At 36.8% G+C, this 17,377-nt stretch overlaps 2 protein-coding genes across 2 annotated transcripts; both read left to right on the top strand.

Moving 5' to 3' along the window:
• Nucleotides 1-12,045: 12,045 nt before the first annotated feature.
• On the top strand, nucleotides 12,046-13,973 carry PCOAH_00003170 (KIR protein; the record flags this gene model as incomplete). The annotated part of the gene is made up of 3 exons (XM_020057132.1): nucleotides 12,046-12,063; nucleotides 12,354-13,412; nucleotides 13,671-13,973. 3 exons carry the CDS (start codon nucleotides 12,046-12,048, stop codon nucleotides 13,971-13,973), a joined length of 1,380 nt encoding a protein of 459 aa, XP_019912652.1.
• Nucleotides 13,974-14,988: 1,015 nt separating this feature from the next.
• Nucleotides 14,989-16,473, top strand: PCOAH_00003160 (Variable surface protein Vir7-like protein; the record flags this gene model as incomplete). Its single annotated transcript, XM_020057131.1, has 3 exons — nucleotides 14,989-15,021; nucleotides 15,190-16,122; nucleotides 16,204-16,473. The coding sequence occupies 3 exons, from the start codon at nucleotides 14,989-14,991 to the stop codon at nucleotides 16,471-16,473; spliced, it is 1,236 nt and encodes a 411-aa protein (XP_019912633.1).
• Between the last annotated feature and the right edge of the window lie 904 nt (nucleotides 16,474-17,377).

The following is a 17,377-nucleotide window of genomic DNA, read 5'->3' as shown; positions in this document are numbered from 1 at the left end:
CAGCTTCCATAAGTCCGGGCAACCTTCAGTTCGTGGAACTTGTAGGGCAGAACAAACCAGAAATTGCCTTACTTGAATTTGCAAAATATAGAGCTAATGAATAAAGACCCACCATTACCAATATAACAAATAATAAGGTCCAATGCCAATTTTTAGGGCATGTTAACTTCTTGCAAATTAATTTAAATTTGTCCTTTAAGGTTGGATTTTTTATATTGTTTTTATTCCTTCCTCCTCTTCCATAGGAGGAATTCCTCGAATCGAATTTTGGATCGAATTTTTTGTACTTTGATTTTTTGATGTATTTTTTTCTTCCTTTTATATATATTTATTGATTATGAAATTACTTTTTTTTCTTTAATGTGAAATGTTTATATTAAGTCACTTTTTGAGGGGGCAGAGCAAAGCAAAACCTGTCACACCAGGACTTGGTGTACCAGGAATTGCCGAACCAAGTTTTGGCGCCATACCTGTAATTGCAAAATATATAGCTAGAAAATAAAGACCCAGCATCACTAATATAATAAATAACAAAGTCCAATGTCTATTTTTGCGGCATGTGAATTTTTTCAATAATATTTTGAGATGTTCCTTTAAGGTGTTATGTTTTAGGGTGTTATTCTTCCTTCTATGTGATAAATTCCTCGAATCGACTTTTGGATCGAATTTATTGTATTTGGATCGTTGGGTATATTTTTTTCGGGCTCGATAATAATAAAATACAACTAATGCACCTACCATAAGGACTACTATGGTTGTGATAAATGCCCATGCTATTACCGGGTTATGTGTAGATCCAGTGCATTCTATATTGGGTTTTGCATCCCCCGGGAACCACGTATGCAGGACGCTCGCAGTAAGAATTTCAAAAATGGATCTGGTATAACACGGAATGAACAGACTAAGGGCACCAATGGCCAATGTAAGGAATAGCAAGGTTCTATGTTTCATTCCTCGACGACAATCATGAAAAAATTTTTTGCACATTGTTCGACATTTGTCCTTAACACTTTTATCCTTTTTTCTTTTCGTCTCATATGGTACATTAGGCATAGCATTCTTGAAGGGATCGTCTTCATTATAATTTTTATGATAAAATGGGCTATGTTCTTGTGTTTCTATACTACTTGTACTTGTTAATGATGATCCTGTACTGCTCAAATCTGACGAATCTGAGGATTCATATGTGCCTAAAGCATGCACCTAAAAAAGAAAAAAGGAGGTACGAAGATGTGAATTCATAATTTCCTTCGAGTGTATAAGTATTATTTTACAAAATGAAAGGAAGAAGGGAGGCAGAAGGGAAGAGAAAACCTTCCCTTCCTTCACTCAGCAAAAAAAAAAAAGGGAAAAAAAAAATTTTCTCCTAATCATAATAATAAATGTGCGTTACAAATTTTAAGAATGCAATAGTTCTTATCTTACATGATGGTGGTGGTTAGGATATTGCCCCCAGTGGAAGTAGAGTATCAAGCTGAGCGTAAAAATTTTCACAGAGAATAGCATTGTGCTGTTTTTTTGCTTCCTTCTTTTCTTTTAATATGAACAAAGTTTAAAATGGTGATGTTTTTCTTGTTTTTTCTGTTCTTTTTTTTACGTATTTATATAAATTATATGCTTATTCCTGCTTCATTCTTTTTTTTTTCAGTAATACGGAATGTGTTAATTTAGTTGTATGTTGTGCGTGCGCGGGATTTATTGTTTTATTGTAGGGGTGTGTGTGTATGAAAGTGTAAACTATCTATGTAAACTTTTTTTTATTTAAACTTTTTAATTTTAAAACTTTTTTTCATCTTTTTTTTAAATGTAAAAATTAGAATAATAATATACATATATGTGGAAGGCGTTATGATAATAATTTAAAATAATGGTCAAAAAAAGAAGTAGTTCATTTTTTAGCATGTGTATTATATGTTGGTTAAAAGAAGTTAACGTAAAGTGGTTCCTATTCCAGAGAAAAAATGTAACAACTACACCGCCTTCCCCCCTAACAAACTTCCTTCTATCCCAACATCAAAATTTACACACTCGCACTCCTATTCCCTCATTCCCCCACACCCATTCACCGACACTCCAGACCCCCACTATCGCTGCCTCACACCTTGCCCTTCACGCTCTCACACTCACACCCCTTACACCTAACCCCCACACCCTAACACATTTCTCTCCACAATAACACTCACCCCCTTCTACACTAACATCCCTAATCCTAAATCTTACACTCCCTTTCCATCACTCCTTTTACTCCCTTCACTTCCCATCACTTCTTTTTCCTTCACTCCTCCTTTCCTTCTACACCCCTTTCTTCCACACCCCTACACTCTCATTCTTTCACTCTTATTCCTTCACTCCCTTCGCTTCATTCTCATCCCTTCCACACCCCTTTCTTCCACACCGTTTCCATCACTGTTATTTCTTCATTCCCACTCGTTCCACACACCTTCCTACACTCTCATTCCTTCACACTTATTACCTTCCACCCCAAACATCTAACACCTACCACCATCAACCCTAACACCCAAATCTGCACCCCGCTGCACACTTCCCCCAATATTCTTCTTTCCTTTCCTTTCCTTTCCTTTAATTTTTTTTTTTTTTTTTTTTTTTTCTCCTTAAAGGAAGTAACCTTCCTTCTTTTCACCCCTAACACTCCTCCATAGGTGCACTCTTCTGCACACTTCCCCTAGCAAGCCTCCTACATTCAACCCTAACAATCCACCTACCAACTAACAACTCACCTACCACCATCTTAACAACCCACCTACCACCATCTTAGCAACCCACCTACCACCATCCTAACAACCCACCTACCACCATCCTAACAACCCACCTACCACCATCCTAACAACCCACCTACCACCATCCTAACAACCCACCTACCACCCCTGACAACCTTCCTTCCACTCCTAAGAACATTTCTTCCACATCCTAACAATCTTCCTTCCAACAACCACCTATAACCATCTTCCCCCCATGCCTAACAACCACCCTTCCACCTACCAACCCTAACAACCCACCTGCCACCCCGAACAAAATAATCCTTAGACCCTTCCTTCCTTAGACAATCCTTTCCTTCCTTCCACCAACCACCCTAACAACCTTCCTTCTAACCCCCTTTCTTCCACACCCGTTTCTTCCACTCTCATTCCTTCATTCTCTTCCCTTCACTGCCCCAGATTCACATCCCCTCCAAGGGGGCCGCCTCTTCCTTCTTCCAAAGGTGTAATAAATGTGGATTACATATTCTGATGGTTAAATTTATATATGTAGATGTATAGGTATATATATGTATAAATGTACATGTTTGCGCTCATATATTTGCGATTCTAATTAGGTTATAAAGGTGATTATTTCAGGTGTAGGGGGTGTAAGTGGTGTGTATTAGGGGAATTATTTTATTTTAGTGTGTATTATCCTATTTTTAATGTAGGAGCATTATTTTATTTAAGTGTAAGTACATTTTATTTTAGTGTATGAGTACTTTTTATTTTAGTGTTTGTGCGTATAAACATATGAAAAAAAAGGTTTATATACCTGCACTGTTGTTGTTCATTCATTTATACGTACACATTTTAAATGCTCATTCATCTAGATGTTTGTTCATCTGGACGATGATGATCCTGAGGATGATGTATATGGAATAGAATATTCGGACGAATTGGTTGCAGTTTCTGTTAGGTTGGATCTTGAATATGTTTCTGTAGAAGAATTGTCGTCATCAGCGAAGTCATTAAATTCTCTCCTAAGGGATCTTTTTCTTCTGTCACTTCTTCCACTTCCAGAGTGCTTATTCTTCTGAAAAAGAATTGTGATTTATACAAAAAAAAAAAAAAAAAATGAAAAGGTGGTAGGTGGAAGGAAGGTTGTTAGGTGGTTGATCAAAGGAAGGGAGGTTCCATGGAGGGAAGTAAGTGTCTAAGGGTGTTAGAATGAAGGTTGTTAACGGTGGTGTTGTGATTCTTGTTTTTTATGTTCTTACCTTGTAAAGAAAGAAAACGGACAAAACTGCTGGAAGTGCCATTGCTCCTGCAACAGCAGGAATGGCTGTTGTAAGATCAGAAAGAGCAGATGTTAGGGTGGCAAGAATTCCTTCACCATTGGAAGAGGGTCCATATAGTTGTTGTGATGCTTGTGCTAATGGTGCTGGTTGTGATGGACCAGTTCCCTGTATTTTTTTTTTAATTTGATCCCCTAACTGTTGTATTACTTGCTCTATATCTGCGTCTTCCGTTATTGAACCCGCTCCCTTATTCAGGACGCTCTCAAATGATTTTTCCAAATCGCCTTTCGATAAGAGGTACTTAGAATTATCATCATTTATTAGTATGTCTAGTAGGTTCGGTTGGTCTGGTTCGGTGGTTTCCTTTAATCCTAATAACTTGATAATATTTTGTTTAGTGGCATCATCTAGGTTTTGTAATTTCTGTGTAGACCCTTTTCCACAGTGTGATTCACTTACCCACTTCACTTCCCCTACCCTCCTACTTCCACTTTTCCCCTTATTCTTCTCTGCCTGCGCCAACTCTTTAATTTTTTCTGCTATAACTGTTTTGCCGATAATTAAACCTGTGACATCGATTTCCTTACATATCCCGACTTTGGCCCCTTCACCCTTATACTTCTGTAACTGTTCGTCCATTTTTCCTACTATGTACTCAGTAACTTTTTCAAATTGACAGTGGTCTGCATAAATTTCCAACATTGCAGCCATACCAACTATACATCTTTTATAAAGTTCATCTTCACCAATATTCTGTTCAGGAGTCATACTCTGGATGTCCTTCTTCTGGAGCCCACTCATGAAATATTTTATTTCTGCCATACCTTTACATAATTCTTTCTTATTAAATATACTTCCAAAACCATTCTGTTCGACTTTTCCACAAAGATCCATTATTTCTATCGACTCCTGTCTCCCCAGCCTATTGATCAAATTTTGGAATGTTCCTTCCAAGTCCTTTTGCAAAGTGTCCTACAAAAAAATGTGTATCGGGAAGGAAGGGAGGGAAAAAGAACGGGGGGATGAGAACAAAAAAATAGTTTAGGATACATGCACGTATACTTATATAATTGCGCCCTTTAGCATGTTTCCATTCTCCTTTTTATATTTACTTACATGAACTTGCCCATTCGCAATATTCTGATTATTCTTCTCCATCAACTTCCGTAGCCACTTTTTCCATAGTTCTCCGTTGGATGGTTCTGCCATGGTTCTACATTCACATTACAACATACTTCTCTTCCTTTAATCTTCGTTCCTTCTTCTCTTCTTTTTTCCTTAAACCCTCTCTTCTTTACGCCTTAAACCTTTTCTTTTTTTTCTTCCTTAAGACTTCCTTTTTCTTCTTCCTTCCATAGAACCTCCTTCCTTTTACTTCCTTCTTTAGACCCTTTCTTCTTTACAACCCTTCTACTTTTTTTCTTCCTTAAACATTCCTTCTTTACGCCTTTTCTTTTTTCCTTCCTTCTTTTCACCTTAAACCTTCCTTTTTTACACCTTTGTTCTTCTTTTTTTCTTCCCTTTCTCCTTAAACCTTCCTTCTTTTAACCCTTAAACACTCCTTTTTTCTTTTCCCTAAACCTTTTTCCTTCTTTCTTTGTACCACTATTTATTCAATGAATGGAAATCAGCAATGCTATTCATTCAATAGAAAACCTAAATCGTTTACTTATTTAGTTAATAATGATACATCATTAAGTACTATGCACATATTTCGTACACATAACGTACACATTTTCTTACTTTACTCCCTACTTCCTCAATTTTCTTTCTCTTTTTTTTTTCCTTTTTTTTTTTTTTTTATTGTTTTTTTTCTTTTTTTTTTTTTAATATACTTTAATGGTGTGCACCCCCCTAAACAACTAAATAGCAGGCCACATTGTTGAACCTAAAACCTGAACCTACTCTCACAACCTGAATTTCACTCGCTTTCCTTCACCCCCTTTTCAATCCTTCACTCCTTATTCATTCCTTCACTCTCATTCCTTCCTTTTCTTTCCTTTATACCTTCCTTTATATCTTCATACCCTTTCTCCCATAGGTGCACACTCCTGCACACTTCCCTTTCTTCTTCTTCTTTTTACCTTTCGTCCTCTTTTTCTTTTTCTTTTTCTTCTTTTGTTCTCCTTTTTCTTTTCTCTCTTTCTTTTTCTTCTTTTATTCTCCTTTTTATTTTTTTTTTCTCTTCTTTCTTTTAACAGTATAAGAAATAAAAAAAAAATAAAATAAAAAGGAGAATAAAAGAAGAAGAGGAAGGAAAAAAGAAAAGGGAAGGAAGGAAAAAAGAAAAGGGAAGGAAGGAAGAAAAAAGAAGAAAAAGAAAAAGAGGACGAAAGGTAAAAATATCTATCACCAATATACATTCATTGTGCATATATGTAATACATATGTGCACATTACTGTGTATATATGTAATACATATGTGCACATTACTGTGTATATATGTAATACATGTGCACTTTGAACAACAGAAATGATGAATATATATATATTTATTTTTTTTTCCCCCTTTTAAAAAATATTATAAACGGATATATTTGTGTATATATCTATATATATATGTATATACGCATATACATATATATCGGTATATACATATATATATGTATGTATGTGTGTGTACTATTCTAATGTTCTATGTACCTTATATAGAAGGAAGGAAAGAAAATTAATGGGAATGCTGTTGCCACAGCTCTTCCAATAGCAGGAGGGATGATGGTGGACAACACTGCATTTGCTTCAGAGATTAGACCCTCCTTTCCTTCCTTCTTAGACCCTTCCACCCCTAACAACGTTCCTTCCTTAGACCCCTTCCTTCCTCCTTAGACTTCATACCTTTCCCCCTAAGACCCCTTCCTTCCTTAGACATTCATTCCATCACCCTAACAACCTTCCTTCCACCACCCAACAACCTTTCTTCCACCTACGACCACCCCTAACACAACCTTCCTTCCATTCTACAACTCCTAACAACCTTGCCTTCCATCAACCACCCCTAACACAACCTTTCTTGAATTCTTTTTTCTTTTTAGTATAATTACCTCCCTCCCTGCTTCAGTAACAAATTTAAAGGAAGAAGAAATACTCGAAAAAAAAGAACATCTACTGAACAGTACCTAAACACATTAGGGGAAGACAACGACTCAACAGATATTTCAAGAACATATTCCACAGTAGGTTCTATGGTAGACAATTCTACCATATATAATGGTATGCCAACATCAGCATTAAGAGGAGCGAACAATAGAATGCAGCAGAGGCAAAGGCAAGAGCAAAATAGAAATATAAGTTATCAACGTATGTAACAACACATACATCGTCTATATATATGTATATGTAATATACATCCTACATGTAATGTAATATACGTCACATATCATACATACACATCATCGTATATGCAGAACTACACATACATTGTGACAGATTGTGTGGAATGTTATACTTGCCATATAATGTTACTTCCATTCCTTTTATTTTAGACAAGGGTTTTTTTTTATGTAGTCTTCACATTAGGTGTGCAATCCACCTTTTTATTTGAATAATGTATTATTTAAAAATGAGTATTTTTTTCATTTAAAAAAAAAAAAGGAAAAAATGGGAAAAAATAGTTCCACATACTTACACACTTACAACTTCCTATTTACAACTTCGATTATAACTTCGATTATAACTTCGATTCTATATATATTTTTTTCTTGCTTTGCGATAATAGCCACCTACTAATGCGCCGACCACAACGAACGCCATGGTGCTGCAAAATGCGAGTAATGTTGCAGTTATTGAAGGCGTGGTTGCTGCGGCGGCACCAAATGCCCCTGCTGCTCCTGATGTATAACCTACTCCAGGAGCATTTTCCAAGAATGCCATAACTGAACTCCAAAAATACCGGAATAATAGGTAGGAGGCAGTAGCTAATAGTATTACAAGGAAACACCTTTTTCGTCTACTTTTACCACGTGTGAATCTCTTACGAATTGCTTTGAATTTGTGTCTGATAATTTCATCCTCCTCCTCTTTCCTTCTTCTTTTTCCTCCCCTATGTTGTAGTAGATAATTAGCATCCAATTTGGAATATCGTTCTTTATATGGTCCTCTGTATGGTCCACTTGTAACAGCAGTGTTTTTAACAAAATTTCCACCCTCCCTATTATTAATAAGTTGATTCCGCAATTTTGTCCCTGTTCGCGTCCTTGTATAAATTCCAGTCGTTCTTGATGGTGATGACCTTATGCTGTCTGCATCGGATGAATCCCCATCTGAAGAATCTCCATCTAACGAATCCTCATCTGACGAATAATACGAAGCTGCACTACTACCACTGTATGATGTGCCTCTGCTTGATGTGTCCCACGGTTTAGCGTGCACCATGCCCTAAAGAAGGAAGGAAAAAAAAAAGAGGGGGGAAATTTTTTTTTCTTTTTTCTATTTTTAACAAAAAAGCTGAAAGTTAGTTATAATAATGTGTGTGCGAATTCTAAAAAATGTAACAACAGTTCGTATCATACATAGTTAGTATATTGCCATGAGCACAAGAACAGGAGTACGAAGGTGAATATTAAATATTTTGTAGGAAAGGGTGCCATTTTGCTTTTTTTTTCACTCTTTTTTTTTGTTTTCGTTTTTGCTCTTCTTTCTTAATTTTTAAAATGAAGAGTAGGCTTAAAAAAAAGTGTATGTTTTTCTTTCTTTTTTTCTCTTTAATGTGAAATCCTCATTACGTCGCTTGCACATTTTATTTAACATCCGTTTCTTTTGAGTGTGTGTACAAATATATATTTTTAAAGGAAGGAAGTAATTAAAATGTACACAATAATTAATGCAAAAGATGTCATCATGCAAAATAATTAGAAAAAATTCATTCGAACACATTCTATACTGTTTAAACATTAAGTTAAAGAAGTGGTTAGTACTCCTAAGAGAAAAATATCACACCCCCTAATTATATGTGCTGCACTTTTAACGACACAATAAGTTCCAATTACCTACATTTTGAGGAGTAAAATTTTGTTTGCGCTCAAAATTTGCTGTTCTATGTTTAGCTATAATGGTAAATAGAACGTATTTTAGGTCGGTATGTTACATTTTTTGTATGTAAAAATAATGTTATTTTCTTTTTTAGGTTTTCTTTTAAGGGGCAGATGGACTAGTATATGCATCTGTGTGGGGGGTTAGTATCCATCTGTGTAGCGCGGGGTTTGTATGCATCCGTGTAGCGGGGGGTTAGTATGCATCCGTGTAGGTGGAAGGAAGGTTGTGTTAGAGGTGGTTGGTGGAAGGAAAGTTGTTAGGTGGTAGGGCGGGTGGAAGGTTGTTAGGGGTGGTAGGTGGAAGGTTGTTAGGTGGGTGGTAGGGTGGAAGGAATGTTGTGATAGGAGTGGTTGGTGGAAGGAAGGGGTCTAATGAGGGAAGGAGGGTTGTTAGGGGTAGTGGAAGGAAGGTTGTGTTAGGGATGGTGTTAGGTGGAAGGAAGATGTTGTTAGGGGTGGTTGGTGGAGGGTTGTTAGGGGTAGTGGAAGGAAGGTTGTGTTAGGGATGGTGTTAGGTGGAAGGAAGATGTTGTTAGGGGTGGTTGGTGGAGGGTTGTAGTAGGTGTGGAAAGAAGGTTGTTAGGGGATAGGGTGGAAGGTGGTTTGTGTTAAGGGTGGAAGGAAAGCGGTCTAAGAGAGGAAGGAACGAAAGTAAGGGTCTAAGGAGGAGGAAGGAAGAGGTCTAAGGAGGAGGAAGGAAGAGGTCTAAGGAGGAGGAAGGAAGGGGTCTAAGGAGGAGGAAGGAAGGGGTCTAAGGAGGAAGGAAAGAAATGAGGATCTAAGGAGGAGGAAGGAGTGGGTCTAAGGAAGGGAGGAGGGTCTAAGGAGGAAGGATGTCTAAGGATGAAGGATGTCTAAGGAGGATGGATGTCTTAGGAGGATAGGAAGGAAAGGAAAGGTGGGTCTAAGCAGGAGGAAGGAAGGTTGTTAGGTGGTAGGTGGAACGTAGGTTGTGTTAGGTGGTTAAATGGAAGGAATATTGTTAGGGGTGGTTGGTAAAGGGGTTGTTAGGGGTCTTTGAATGAATATTGTTAGAGTTGGAAGGTGTGAGGGTGTTTTTGTTAGGTGGTAGGGTGGAAGGAAAGGAAGGAGGGTCTAAGGAGGAGGGAAGGAGAAGCGATCTAACGAAGGAAAGGAATGTCCAAGGGGGAAGGAAGGAAAGGAAGGGTCTAAGGAAAGAAGGAAATAAGTAAAGGAAGGGGTCTAGGGAAGGAAAGAAGGTCTAAGTAGGAGGAAAGGTAGGGTCTAAGGATGAGGAAGGAAAGAAGGTCTAAGTAGGAGGAAAGGAAGGATCTAAGGAGGAGGAAGGAAAGCGTTCTAATGAAGGAAAGGGTTCTAATGATGGAAGGAACGGGTTCTAAGGAAGGAAGGAAAGGGTTCTAATGAAGGAAGGAACCGGTTCTAAGAAAGGAAGGAACGGGGTGTTAGGAAGAAGGAGTGTTAGGGTTGGAAGGGTTTAGAGTTTAGGGTTTATGTTTCATGTTGTAGGGTTGAGTATTTAGGGTTCATGTTGTAGGGTTGAGTATTTAGGGTTCATGGTGCAGGGTTGAGTATTTAGGGTTCATGGTGTAGGGTTCAGCATTTAGGGTTCATGGTGTAGGGTTCAGGATTTAGGGTTCAGTGTTGAGAGTTTAGGGTTTAGGGTGTAGGGGTAGGTTCTTTCTAGGTTAATATCCTATAATATGGCATGCTTCTTTAACCAACCCAGGGGGGTAATACGCCCGAAGGGTGTATTAAAAAAAGAAAAAAATAATAATAATAATAAAGGGAAGGGAAGGGACAGTGTGCATTAACATGTGAGGTATAGTGTACATTGTGCGGGGGGCGGAAGGAGGTGAAAAGGTGCCTCAAGGACAGAATGCATGCAGCTAATATTAAGTGTTCGTAGTGTATAAATTGGAGCCCCATAAGGGACGCATAGGGGAGAGGGGGCGCCCCTATTTACCAGGCAACAAGGAGGAGCAGCAGGGGTAGGGGGGCGGTAAAAATGTAATTACACTCCCACGAATGAACCATAAACGGAAAAAAGGAATATGCGCACCCCTCCCCCCTCCGACCATGTATGGGAGAAAGTGTGGTGGGAGCACGGCACTACTATATAAAAAGGGGGTGCACAAATGCATGAGGAACTTCGTTCATATGTAAAATTTAGTGCAGTTCTTTCCCTTTATGTCACACGGAGGGAGTTTATGTGCACTATAAATTAAGCTTATTCCGATTAGTACTACTAATAAATATGTGCACACATTACCCCCCGTATGGAAGGTTGTTAGGTGGTAGGGTGGTAGGTGGGTTGTTAGGAGTGGTAGGTTGGAAGGAAGAGGAGAAAGGAAGGTGTTTTCTGCTGCACATATATAAAATGAACCGCATACAATATGTATGAACTGTGCATTGCACCACACAATATATATATATATGTGATCTAACAATAGTTTAATGATCTAACAACCCACCTACCACCCCTAACAACCCTTTCTTCCACCGATCACCACAATGCCCCCCCTTTCCATTTAAGAATAGCAAAATAGAACATAGAGTAAATGTCACATGCTGAAATTTTTTTCTAAAGAAGAAAGAAAATTGCGCGCAAGCCCCCCTTTTTCCCTTCTTATATGTACATAATAAAAAGAGCGCATGCATGCGTGTAATATACATAATAATAATAGTTTAATGTTCTAGCATGTCCTCAAAGAATAGCGGTACGGAGAACTATCATATCATACTGTAGTAAAGGAATGTAAAAGGAAGTGAAGGAAGGGAATGTAAAAGGAACTGTAGAAGGAATGTAGGAAGGGAATGTGGTGTGTGTGAAAAGGGGGGTAGTGATGTGCTACCTGTACACGTACATGTTTTATAAATATATATATAAAGGGAAGTAAACAAAATTTTCGCCCTCCTTAACACATGAAGGAAGGGAGGCAGTGTATTCGTTTCTTCGTTTGTTTTGAGTGTTTGTAACCTTGTTTATTTGTTCTATATATATAGAGGAAGAATATATAATTAAAGGGGGAAAAAATGGCACCACTATCACAGGTAAGGAATGAAAAAGTAGGGGAACAAAGTAAATTATCCCCTTTGTTTAGAGAATGTAGATACATAATGGAACATTATATGTACACAACTGAATATAACATATATGTGCATGCAGCGTCAGTGTATATATGTGTAAATTTTTGTATATGGGAGTACATATACGAATGTTTATGTAAGTATGTGTGGATGTTAAAGTAAAGATACTTACATATATATGTATGTGTATACATATATATGTGTATGTATATATTCCCCCTTCCTTCTATGCCAATAATTATTCACATTTATAGAAAGTGAATTTAAAGGAATTACCTTCCAAGACCGAATTCTATGATATATTCGATGCGGCCTCTGGGTACAATTATTGCCCAAATGGAGTCGAACCCACAGGGAAGGTGGAACAGTTGAGGAGTAAATTAAATGATTACACCGGACTTAAGGATCAAGAGAGGTGTATCACAAAGGCTTATTGCTACGCATGTTCAATGAAAAAGAAACAACCTTCTGATCACGGAAAAACGCATTTAGAAGGTGCATCTTGTCGTTTTTTCTATTATTGGATGGGAAATAAATATCCTAGGCCTCTGGACGAGGAGGTGTTCTCGGACCTCATGGATGATATATACAGGACATTAGGAGCTTTATTCCATAATGAAGAATGTGTTTTCCAGTATAGATTTGTTAATAAAACTACTTTCGAACCTATGAAAAAAATATATGAACATTACCACGATTGCAATTACGTAAAACAGTATTTAGAGCAGCATCTGCAGGAGCGTGACCAGCAGCCTGACGCAGAGTGGGCAGACTACGTGGACAAAGTTACTAAAGCATGTACTGCTGTGGAAGCACAATGCAACGGAGGTACAACAAATAATGAATCATATTGTGACGAGTACAACAGTACATACAAAGCTTACTGTGATGGAGTGAGCCAAACATCATTAACATGTTCTAAAGTAAAGGAACGTGAACCCGGATCGGACGCCGAAGCACCAGCTGAACAGGAATCTAAACAGGCAATGGTAGGAGCTCCCGGACCCCATACAGCAACTCCATTGGTTAGTGATGGTCTACAATCTTCTGATGGGACAGATTCCCTGCAGGGTTCTCTGGAGGGGTCTCCAATAAGTGTTAAACTACCACATATGGAAACTTTATTAGGGGACGGGGGACAACTTCCTATATCTAGACCAGGAAGTAGGGAGGGTGGTGGTAGTCAACCTAGTCACACCACCACTTCTACTGATGGTAGTGGTGCTGCTGTTGGTGGTGGTGTCGTTCCTGGTGTGTCTTGTGCTGGACTCGCTTTAGTAGGACTTCCTACAATAATGTTCCTTCTATATAAGGTAATAATTACAATTACAATTATAAGAAAAATATAAATAATAGTAGTGCTTATTATTATTTCATCCTTATTTAGAACAATAAGTACATGTAGAATAGACTATGTTGTACATATATGCATTTATATATAGCTTTTATATACATATACACATATACATACATTGTATTTATATATGTAAGTACATATATATATATATGTACATTTGTATATATGTGTGGTGCACACATGGACACCATTTCTTCCTTTTTTCTTTTCTTAGTACACTTCTGCATTTTCTTCCATAAAAGACTTCTTTCGTGGAGGAGGAGGCGGTAACAGCACAAATAACAGGAACGGAAGGGGCAGCAACAGTAACAGTAGAAACAGGGGAAAAAGGTCAATCAAGCACGAAGTGGACACCTTAACGGACACCTCTACTGGACGTTCAACAATTGATTCGACAGCAGGAGGGGACGATTTATCGGACGATTCCTCTTTATATACTGCTGCTCCTTCCGTCAGAGCGAATAATAATAGAAGACAACGGCATAATAGAAATAATATAAGTTATGGACGTATGTAAAACATGGTATGTAATATGTACCATTGGAATGTGGAAAACCTGGGTGATAACATGTAATATGTTCTTCTACCGCTCAAGGATGTGGATAACCATGAAATTGTTACAGTGTAAGGAAAGAAACAAAATGACATTTTCCTTTTCTTTCTCTTTCCTTCTTTTTTTTTTTTTTTTTTCTTTCCTTTTCTTTCTTTAATATGTTTTTATCCGTTCTCTTTTTTTTTTTTGTTTTCAATAATAAAAATAAAATACAAAATTTAATAAAACATGATAAACATTTTTTCACATTAAGAAGAAGGAAGAAAAAAAAAGAGAAAATTGAGCTCCCTTCTATGTAGACGTCATAATAAAGAAGGAGGAGGGAGCGCGTGTGAACAAATTATAATAAAGGAAGCACATGTATACAATAATAATAATGTAATACTATGGGTAATTAGATGCAATATCTCATAATATGATTGGTTAGGGTATTTTATTTAAAATTTTAAATTCTCCTTTTTTTTTTTTTCCATTGTGTACATTGTGCACATAGTGTACATAGTGACTTCACACATATATGTATATTTATGTGTACCATCCATGTGAAAATTTGAACAAGGTGTATATATATTATTCGTAAGAAGAGTAAAAAATTAATGTGCATCTGTTCATTATAATCATTATATAGAACAAGCAAAATACATTCGCACTTCTACTCGGATGTATGAGGAACTCTATGGTGAATACACTATATTCCTAAATCTAAGTGAACAATGCCAGAACCAGGACCAGCATCAACAGGGGCAACAACACCCAGACTAATGGTAAATAAATCCTGAAAAGAGGTGGAAATATACCTAATGTAATGTGCATATACATAATAATATGCATCATATATATATATATACTAATAAATATAAAAGGAAGCAAAATTTTTTGTGCATACTTATTTTCTATGAACATACGGGGAATATGTTTCAGTATGAAATGAACCTACATACAAAAATATACATACCAGAAAAATGTACACAATTAAACCATGGCCCCAGCAGGAGATGAAAAAATACTCACGGTTAGTTTCCCTCTTCAAAGTGGACATATGTACATTACTCATATAACATCCTATGCATAATATAATGAAAAATATAGAAGAAAAATGGAAGAAGCACACGGAAGAAGCACACGGAAGAAGCACACACACACATAAAATGTTGTGCTATTCCCATATTTTTTTTTTTAGGTGACTGATTGGTATGAATTGCCATCACAGTTGGCGTATATTGAATTGGAAAATCATACAAATGATTGTAGTAGCACCTTAGGTGGTGAATCTGTGAGAGGAGTGAAGAGTAATTTGAAGAGTAAATTAACAGCACATCAGCGTATACAGGTCTTTATCGATGGAATGGTGGAAGCTTGGTGTAAAGCACATCAAAAGAAAGGAGATAAGGTCACTTCGTCCAATGATAGTGAATGGTGTTATTGGTTCTATTATTGGTTAGGGGATACTGTATCCAGGGGAGTGATTAGTAATTTATTCCAGAACGTTATGAGCAAAATTTATGATGAATTGAGGAATTTGAAAATTGAACACCCATGCGAAAATGTGTACCCTGATATTTATGATATAACCATGTTTGAACAAAGGAGAAAAGTATATAATTATCATCAAGATTATGCAACTATACAGGATCAGTTAAACAAATCTGGACAACGCTGTGATGGAACTTATCATAAGTACCTCAATGACATTGTTAGGGTTTATAAAGAGGTGTGGGATTATTGCCACAATGAGGATCGTGGTTTTGATGCGTACTGTAGAACATTCAAAAATGAATATGAAAAATACAACAATAGCGATAAAGCAGAATTTAAGTGCAACAAAGTAACATCACCACAACGTATGGATTCCGCAGGTAGTGCACAACTTCCCGGATTACGTGGAGCAGCACATGAAAGTAGTGAATTACAGGCTAGACTGCCAGATGGAGAAGGTCCATCATCACCACAGCAAGATTTTGGACCTGCAACCTCCTCCTCTGGAACCAACAACACCAATATGGCACCGGCTGCTATATCTGGTACAATTGCCATCACCACCATTGGAATGGCAGCAACCGCTTCGTTCTTTTTATATAAAGTAAGTATACATAATTACCACGAAAAGCACTATGTATATTTGAAATATATACATACATATATTTTTATGCCTTTATCCACCCCCCTTATACCTTCCCTCTTATTTTATTTTTAGTATAACCTTTTACCTTTTTGGTTTAGTAACAATTTTGGTAACCAATTTGGAAACAGCAGTAGCCGAGGAAGGAGCAGAAAAGGAAGAGAAAAAAAAACAACAACAATTGAAAGCGACTTTGATACTCTAACAGATACTTCAACATTTTATTCAACAGACTTGTCTACAACAGAAACAGACACTTCTACCATATATAATGGTAGATCAACATCACCAGGAGCAAGAAGTAGTACACGGAAGAATAGAAATGTACATTATCAAAACATGTAACAACAACACACATTGATTGGAATGTAACATCGTACACAGCATTGAATGAATGGGTCCCCCTTTGGAGGAACGATAAAGAAACTCAAGGTCCGGTACTCTATAAGGGCAGAATGGCATTCCTTTCCCACCATTCCTTTTTCTTCTTTCCTTTTTTCTCTTCTTTTTTTTTTTTTTTTTTTCATACTAAGGTTCCTATGTTAATGTGTAGTCAATAGAAGTCAAAAAAAAATATATATTTAATGAATATATATTTTGGATCATCTTACTGGGAAAGGAAGTTGATCAAACCAAGTCAAAATAAAGTGAAAAAAAATTTTCATAAAAACTTCCTGCACATATATACACTTCCTTACAAACTTCCATAAAAACTTCCCCATATATGTACACTTCCTACACAAATATATGGGTACGTGAACAGCACAGAGCACAACACACACAACCTTTAAGACAACCCTTTTATAAAATATAAAATTCACATTACATATATACATATACAGAAAAATGTACATATACAAATAAGGAAGAAGGAAAGAAAAAATGGCACCATAAGAACCAGCACCATCCACGGGGAAAGCAACACTAACGGTTAAATACACTCCTACATTCATAATGAATATATACGTATATACACATATATATATGTATATATAACATACATATATATATATATATATATATATGTGGAATAATTTATATTTCTTTGCATGTTACAAAAAGAAGGAGGAAGAGTGAGGGTATTGCTCAAAATGGCACACATGGTATATTCCTAATATACATAAGCAAATTATAGTGTACTTATCAAAGAATAAAGAAAGAGGAGAAGAGAAAAATGAACAAATTCTTATTAATAAACAATCATAAATGTACATGAAAAAAACAAAAAGGAGAAAGATGTACTATGTAT

The sequence above is a fragment of the Plasmodium coatneyi genome, chromosome 2 (assembly GCF_001680005.1).
Source record: "Plasmodium coatneyi strain Hackeri chromosome 2, complete sequence".
NCBI lineage: Eukaryota > Apicomplexa > Aconoidasida > Haemosporida > Plasmodiidae > Plasmodium > Plasmodium coatneyi.
The sequence above is the reverse complement of the archived record's forward strand: the minus strand, read 5'-3'. Positions and strand labels throughout refer to the sequence as shown.